The 8,307-nt window shown below is 41.7% G+C and overlaps 1 protein-coding gene across 7 annotated transcripts; it reads right to left on the minus strand.

Annotated features, from left to right (window-relative positions):
- Nucleotides 1-309: 309 nt before the first annotated feature.
- On the minus strand, nucleotides 310-5,260 carry LOC125545076 (uncharacterized). 7 transcript variants are annotated; one of them, XR_007299904.2, is made up of 5 exons: nucleotides 3,774-4,614; nucleotides 3,477-3,666; nucleotides 3,272-3,357; nucleotides 3,080-3,183; nucleotides 310-2,850 (listed from the first exon to the last, which is right to left on the minus strand). XR_007299904.2 is itself a non-coding variant. In XM_087534120.1 (5 exons), the coding sequence occupies exons 1-2, from the start codon at nucleotides 4,972-4,974 to the stop codon at nucleotides 4,264-4,266; spliced, it is 531 nt and encodes a 176-aa protein (XP_087390246.1). In that variant the 5' UTR covers nucleotides 4,975-5,260; the 3' UTR covers nucleotides 310-3,183; nucleotides 3,272-3,357; nucleotides 3,477-3,666; nucleotides 3,774-4,263. The 7 variants fall into 7 exon arrangements, 1 of the variants encoding a protein (XP_087390246.1); XR_007299903.2 differs by having other exon boundaries at nucleotides 310-2,134; nucleotides 2,810-3,183; XR_007299900.2 differs by having other exon boundaries at nucleotides 310-1,428; nucleotides 1,497-3,183.
- Between the last annotated feature and the right edge of the window lie 3,047 nt (nucleotides 5,261-8,307).

Raw genomic sequence — 8,307 nt, forward strand, 5'->3', positions numbered from 1 at the left:
TTTTTGTGTTTAACTAGCACAAATGCCCGTGCGTTGCAACGGGAGAGAATTTTTTTTGGCATGCACTCAATTTTTCTAAGAAATATATATGCAAGCACAACCCCCATGTTTCGCTACGAAGAAAGTGCTAGTTACCCTGTCCACCTAAACACCGAACTCAAAACATCCGACTGCATGGCACGGCAACATCAGAATGTTGCCACCCAGGGAGGTGTTGCAACGGGATATTAATATCCTTGAACCCACACATCTAAACAGATAAATATCAAGCCAAATAACTGTTACATTGAACCGCTAAATTCTGGCATGCAAACGGAAGACAATGACAATCTCCATTTATCAAAGAACAAAAAATTGTATGAAACTAAAACAATAAATTTGGTCTCATACTATGAATAATTCATAATACAACAACAACAACAACTTATCAGGTCAAGGGTACAAATTATTTCTAGTGAAGTGCAGAACCCATGGGTGATTGACCTTACAAATATGATAATTCTGGTAACAAAATTGCTTGTCTTTTCCATATGCGCCAAAATGATCCTTGATAGAACACATGGATATAGTTCAAAAATGAACCGAGGATCAGAAGCTCGTGGATTGACGCGTTTCAAATTTAGTATGAACATGAGTAAAATAATTATAATAATTTATGACTGGACTGGAAATGTGATCTCCTCTGTGGATCACACCTGCAAAATAATGATATAATGTACTTGAATCTAGGAAAAAACTTATATGTAAAATTTTAGATAAGACTAATACCAAGCTGTGCATGTCTAGTTGTCCTGCTGAGCTCCATCTCAGCTGCAATCTCTGGACCAACTCACTTCTTAGCGATCAACAATGAGCGCAGGCAAGTCACTATGACAACACAGGAATGTCTCACAACAGATGTATCCAATAATTCAAACCGGCAGTTAAGCATCACTATGTACATTGTTGATGAAGACCCTAATACAGTGTTGCTGATTCAGAAAATAAATATGCAAAGCTGATGCTACTATTTTCAGGTATATACACAGTACCAAATAGAGGTAGGTTCATCAGTGAATATGTGAGTCCTTGATTGCACTGTCATCAAAAAAGCTGCTCATTGCCCATGTTTGTCTCCCAATTAGCTACAAACAGACAATAAGGTCAACTAAAAATGCACATTTTCATTAAGTTAAAAGCATAGCCTGCAAAATGAATCAGATGCCAAGATTTCACTATTCTTTAGTGCATTGAAGATCAATGGAAAACGCAAATCAGCAAAGGCCTGCAATCAAGGTATTTCATTCAAGTTTGTAGCATTGTGATCAGGTCTGCAGTTATGGTATTCCATTCAGGTTTGTAGCATTGAGATCATTGTCGTGTCTTGGTAACCATCATGATGTACAGCCCCGGAGATGTCAGCCGACAATACCAGCATCCATTGCAAATCTGCAACTATGTATCAGCACCTTGTGCACGTGCATGCCTGTAAGACAACTAACTCATGGGCTTCTTACCTGCTGTTCCTAATCGTTCTTCCTTGGACTTCAGTTTGGAATATTGACGGCCTAACAAATCAAAAGCATTTCAATCCATCTCATCAATCAGCTTATGTGCTAGCTCAGAGCGCCCAACCTTTTCAGGTCACTGATCAGTGGATGGTGGATATATAAATCAAAGGCTGGTGTAACTTACACACACTTGGACTCGGGCATCACCTTCAGATCATGGTGGACACCGTCTGGTCCAGTCCGATCCCTGACCAAGTCGTTGTTTGGATTGGCAGGTGGGCTATGTGAGCGAGTGATGTGAGGAAGCGGACGACGTGCGCGAGTGCCAACGTGCCCGACAAATTAACTGACAACTGAAACTTTGATGAAACTGATGAACTGAATTTTCTGAATCTGATGAAACTAAATCTGACGAAACTGAAAATGTCGAATCTGAGGGAACTTCAGGACAACATAGGTGGCACCGTAGTGGCCTCGTTCGAAGGTTGCTGCAGCCTCAGAGGGAGCTGCACGAGGGAGGGGCAGCCGAGTTGGTCGTCATCCCTTGTCGTGGATCATTGGAGCTGCGGGTCGCAGGTGGCGGAAGAGCATATCCGGGGCTGGGAGGAGTAGCCGCGGGTCGCCGCATATAGGGCGCGTCAATCCTGTATGGGCAGCCAGCATACCCAATCAGGATTAAGTCACGAACCCGCAATCCTGATGAAGTCAGATCTCTCAATAATAGGCTCCCGGTGTGATGCAAATGCTAGCAGTATGTGTACTTCTTAAATTAAGTGACACAAGTTCATACAATAATTAGAAGGTTCAGTACACTTTTCTGTTTCAGATTCTTTTTCTTGTGATGCGGCCAAGAAATTCTCCTATAGTTGCAAAAATCATTATTCATAGTTTAATAGTAATAATGTTCAGGCAGGCACACATTTATTGCTAAATGTCCGTGCCAACTATGACATCAGAGGTCTCCCGTTGTATCTGGAGTAGTGAATCCGAAACTTTTTGTTCTACTGAACCTATATAAATCTCAGATTCTCAATCCAAGAGCTTCTAACTCTTCTCCTCGACATCAGTAACGCCCATTTGTATCTCAATTATGGTATGGAGTGAAATCTAGGGTAAAATAGAAATGATTGAATAGGCTCAGCAATGCTTTTGCAAGTTTAAAACACAACTTTCAGTGATGGGAGAATATCAAAATTTCATGTTACCTACATGTTCAGTAAAACATGAGTACATTGCTTGCAATACGGCCTATAAGTAGGATCAAGATTTCAAGATCGGCGTTTCTGCACAAGAGAGTTTCACCAACAGTAGCAAGTTACCTGGTGGGGTATAACAACCACTGCTGCTCGCTGGAGTCCGACTGTGACGACGTATTCATATGTAAATATATATTCAATAAATATGTAAAGCCCAAATCTGTATTTTATCAATTTATTGAAGCTATAACTTTTATATTTTAGCACGACATGATTAATATAGAAAATTATGTAGGTTTGCAGCATGATAATTATCAAAATGACTTTGTATATAAACTACCAATAAGATATTCCAAGTTGTTCCGAAAATAACAGAGAAATGTTACTACATACCCATACTCCTCAGGCATATTTTTCTGTCGTTATTCATACGTCATTGCATCACACACACACAAACACACACCAGAATTGATCGCATCAAGTGTACTCCATTGCATCTGCCAACATTAATTGCGATATATGTCAGTGTACATAGATATCAAGAAAACTTACAAACTTTCATAGAAATAACTTCAGGAATCTTACAGTTGGAGTTGCTGTCAAAATTATTCTCCATAGATCACGTGCTAGTTTTTTTTCTTTCTTTTTTTGCCTAAAGCTCTCCATCTTCACTGCATAATTGTTACGTAGGTTGAAGTGGACCTTGTTAGATCAATACAATAGGCTAATTCCCATAAGAGAAATGATTTTGCAGGATACTTCGACAAATAAGTTAATGAAATTTTGCAACCTGGTAAGCAAAAGAGGTAGGCGCAAGATGAGAATTCACATGCAGTTGCAGAATAAATATGATGTGTCACCAATTAAATTGCTCTTGTCATATTTGTTAATCATAATGGCAATCTTGGGGGAAGAAGTAGAGGGCCCTAAAGCAGGTAGGACGACACGGAGGCAGACCATGTGTGCCGCAGCTTGCGGAACTGAAATTTAAACCAGCAGCAGTTCAGGTTACATGAGAAAACTGGAAATAGTTATTTACTAAGGTTTAGTCAATATAAGGAAAAGACGGGTAGAAAGCATACTGTACCCGATTCATGGTACATGTCTCTGAGTCTTTCAACAATCTTATAGCCCTGATCCTTGTCCCTTTCTTTAGAAACACTGAAATCCTCCTCAAACTTAGAAATTCAGACTATACTGCTTAGCGGCAGTATAACACCCTGACCTGAACTCTTTATTTGGTGCCAGGTAGCACTTTGATGCCGTGTTTATATGTTCCAAAACTGTAGGTGGACTGGTGGAGTACTACTTCAGTGATGAGGATCTTCTGATGCATATCATGCCATCAATTACCTCTCTTTGGACATCTTCCTTAATTTAGTAACTCAATTTTCTAATGGGAAACTAATGGCGGAGATCCTATAGACCTCTGATGCAAATTACCTATCCACGACAGAGTCATAGAACGATCAAGCTATTCTTTTTCTTTACTAATATTGCGGGTCGTACAGATCCGGCCAGACCTCACCGCCGACAGGGAGGCATTGAGGTGGGGGCCATGTTCGTCGTGATACTCATTAGCATGGCAATGAGAGGTCCTTCCGGCCCAGCGGCTTCATCAACCAGCGCGTGTGCCACTGCCATATACAAGAATCATCTACACAGAATTTCTGTTTAGTGCGTTCATGCCTTTTTAATTTGCAAGTGATCGATGCGTGGACTGCCGGAACATGCATTCGGCGGTGGTGCAGACACTACAACAAACACAATCAATTCAAAGTCAGAAACAGAAAAGGGATAAGCAACAGCTAGACCATTCACCAATTGTAGTAACTGCTTCATCTTACAGGCCACACAACTTCAAGAGCATAGCAAGCAAGCAAGCAGAAGCAAAAAAACTGAAGCAACAAAGATAAAAGTCAAACAGCACTCACCGACGGCAACTGGAGCTCTGCGCGGCCCCTGCCAGCGCCATCGCAGACCACCAGCTCGAACGGCCCTACCATGTCACGGACCCTAACGCCGGAGCCGAACGCCAGGTCGCCATCGCCGGTCACAAAGTCGACCCCATCGGGCCCGACCACCTCCTCCACCGCGGGGGCGTCGGGGCGGCTCCAGTCGACGGCCCCGTCGGAGGCCCGCGCCAGCGCGACCGTGGGGCCCCACGCGGGCGGGGAACTCGTAGCACTACACGGCGTCGACGAGCGCGCCCTCGGCGTCGAGCGGCCAAACCCGGACCTCGGCGTCGGGGTCCCAGCCGTACTTGTCGACGATGGCGTCGACGACATCGTCGAAGAAGGTGGGATCCGGGGCAGGCACCGGCTGATGGCCCGCGAAGGCGTAGGCGTGGGAGGAGGCGTTGGAGATGGCCGCGAGCGGGGACAGCGAGGAGCAGCGCGAGGAGAAGTAGGAGGATCGGGCAGGCGTAGGAGGTCCGATCCCCCCGGAGGCCCGGACCAGCGCCGCCGCCATCTTCGTCCTCATGGTGTGTTGGGGACGACGGCCTGGAGTCGGGATTGGGGCAGGCAGAGACCGGGCATTGCGTCCGTCCGTTCGGGTGAGAACGAATCATTTTTTTTACTTATTACTACTAACTTAAATCTGGAGTGCGGGTTAATTACTAAAAATTTGAGGGAGTGTTTTGCAAAAACGCCGCGACGATGAACCCGAAGACTCAGGACATGCCAAGTAGAACCGTTGGGAAGACTTGGGGAAAGTCTTGTTAAACTTGCTGTAAAAAATAGAAACTTTAGCGCTCACGAGAACTGCTGTCATTTTTATTTGAAGATTGATATTTAGTTAATTCCTTTTGCAGATGATTAATAGATAAATTCCTCACGTCCAGCAATTTATTTTAGATTTTTTGGGGTTCCAGATCTTGCGCTAGCTACAGATTACTACAGACTGTTCTGTTTTTGACAGATTCTGTTTTTCGTATGTTGTTTGCTTATTTTGATGAATCTATGGCTAGTAAAATAGTTTATAATCCATAGAGAAGTTGGAATACAGTAGGTTTAACACCAATATAAATAAATAAATAGTTCATTACAGTATCTTGAAGTGGTCTTTTGTTTTCTTTTGCTAACGGAGCTCACGAGTTTTCTATTTTGAGTTTTGTGTTGTGAAGTTTTCAAGTTTTGGGTGAATTTTTTTGATGGATCATGGAACAAGGAGTGGCAAGAGCCTAAGCTTGGGGATGCCCATGGCGCCCCTAAAATAATCCAAAGACACCAAAAAGTCAAAGCTTGGGCATCCCCTCTTTCGTCTATTTCCATCGGTAATTTACTTGGAGCTATATTTTTATTCACCAACATGATATGTGTTTTGCTTGGAGCGTCTTGTATTATTTGTGTCTTTGTGTATTAGTATGCCACAATCATCCTTACTGTACACACCTTTTGATAGAGCCATACATGAATTAAAATTTGATAGAATACTCTATGTGCTTCACTTATATCTCTTGAGCTAGTTAATTTTGCTCTATGTGCTTCACTTATATCTTTTGAGTGTTATAATTTTGCTCTATGTGCTTCACTTAGATCTTTTAATCTCTCATGCTTTACTTAAATTATTTTGAGAGTCTCTTAATAGCATGGTAATTTGCTTAATAATAATATGCTTGGTATTCAAGATTTGTGAAACTTTCTTTTGAGTGTGTTGAATACTAAGAAAAGATTGAAGCATGATAATTGTTTTGAGATATGGAGGTGATAATATTAAAGTCATGCTAGTTGAGTAGTTGTGAATTTAAAGAACACTTGTGTTAAAGTTTGTGATTCCCGTAGCATGCACGTATGGTGAACCGTTATGTGATGAAGTCGGAGCATGATTTATTTATTGATTGTCTTCCTTATGAGTGGCGGTCGGGGACGAGCGATGGTCTTTTCCTACCAATCTATCCCCCTAGGAGCATGCGTGTAATACTTTGCTTTGATAACTTCTAGATTTTTGCAATAAGTATATGAGTTCTTTATGACTAATGTTGAGTCCATGGATTATACGCACTCTCACCCTTCCACCTTTGCTAGCCTCTCTAATACCGCGCATCTTTCGCCAGTATCATACACCTACCATATACCTTCCTCAAAACAGCCACCATACCTACCTATTATGGCATTTCCATAGCCATTCTGAGATATATTGCCATGCAACTTTCCACCATCTAGTTCATCATGACATATTCATCATTGTCATATTGCTTAGCATGATCATGTAGTTGACATAGTATTTGTGGCAAAGCCACCGTTCATAATTTTTTCATACTTGTCACTCTTGATTCATTGCATATCCTGGTACACCACCGGAGGCATCCATATAGAGTCATACTTTGTTTTAGAATCGAGTTGTAATCACTGAGTTGTAAATAAATAAAAGTGTGATGATCATCATTCAATAGAGCATTGTCCCAAATAAAAAAAGAGAAAGGCCAAAGAAAAAAAAGAAGGCCCCAAAAAAGGGGCAATGCTACTATCCTTTTTTCCACACTTGTGATTCAAAGTAGCACCATGATATAGCGAGTCTCATATATTGTGCTTCAAAGTAGCACCATGTCTTTCATATAGAGAGTCTCATATGTTGTCACTTTCATATACTAGTGGGAATTTTTCATTATAGAACTTGGCTTATATATTCCAATGATGGGCTTCCTCAAAATTGCCCTAGGTCTTCTTGAGCAAACAAGTTGGATGCACACCCACTTAGTTTCTTTTGTTGATCTTTCATACATTTATAACTCTAGTGCATCCGTTGCATGGCAATCCCTACTCACTCACATTGATATCTATTGATGGGCATCTCCATAGCCCGTTGATACGCCTAGTTGATGTGAGACTATATTCTCCTCCTTTTTGTCTTCTCCACAACCACCCTTCTATTCCACCATAGTGCTATATCCATGGCTCACGCTCATGTATTGCGTGAAGATTGAAAAAGCTTTGAAAAAGTTAGAGTATGAAACAATTGCTTGGCTTGTCATCGGGGTTGTGCATGATTTAAATACTTTGTGTGGTGAAGATGGAGCATAGCCAGACTATATGATTTTGTAGGGATAACTTTCTTTGGCCATGTTATTTTGAGAAGACATAATTGCTTTGGTAGTATGCTTGAAGTATTATTATTTTGTTGTCAATATAAACTTTTGTCTTGAATCTTTCTAATATGAATATTCATACCACAATTAAGAATATTTGCATAATTATGCCAAGTAGCACTCCGCATCAAAAATTCTCTTTTTATCTTTTACCTACTCGAGGACGAGCAGGAATTAAGCTTGGGGATGCCTGATACGTCTCCAACGTATCTATAATTTTTGATTGCTCCATGCTATATTATCTACTGTTTTGGACTATATTGGGCTTTATTTTCCACTTTTATATTATTTTTGGGACTAACCTATTAACCGGAGGCCCAGCCCAGAATTGCTGTTTTTTTGCCTATTTCAGTGTTTCAGATAAATATAATATCAAGCGGAGTCCAAACGGAATAAAATCTTCGGGACGTGATTTTCTCACCGAACATGATCCAGGAGACTTGGACCCTACTCTAGGGGGTCAAAGAGGAGGTCACGAGGGTGGGGGGCGCCCCCCCTAGGGCGCGCCCCCTGCCTCGTGGGCCCCTCGGTG

The sequence above is a fragment of the Triticum urartu genome, chromosome 7A (genome assembly GCF_056163025.1).
Source record: "Triticum urartu cultivar PI428250 chromosome 7A, HENAU_Tu73, whole genome shotgun sequence".
Lineage (NCBI taxonomy): Eukaryota > Viridiplantae > Streptophyta > Magnoliopsida > Poales > Poaceae > Triticum > Triticum urartu.

Coding starts and splice junctions, on each gene's coding strand:
- LOC125545076 (XM_087534120.1), bottom strand. CDS start 4,974: ATGTCGTCGACGCCATCGTCGACAAGTACGGCTGGGACCCCGACGCCG. Junction 4,441..4,620: donor CAGAGCTCCAGTTGCCGTCG/GTGAGTGCTGTT, acceptor TGTTTGTTGTAG/TGTCTGCACCACCGCCGAAT.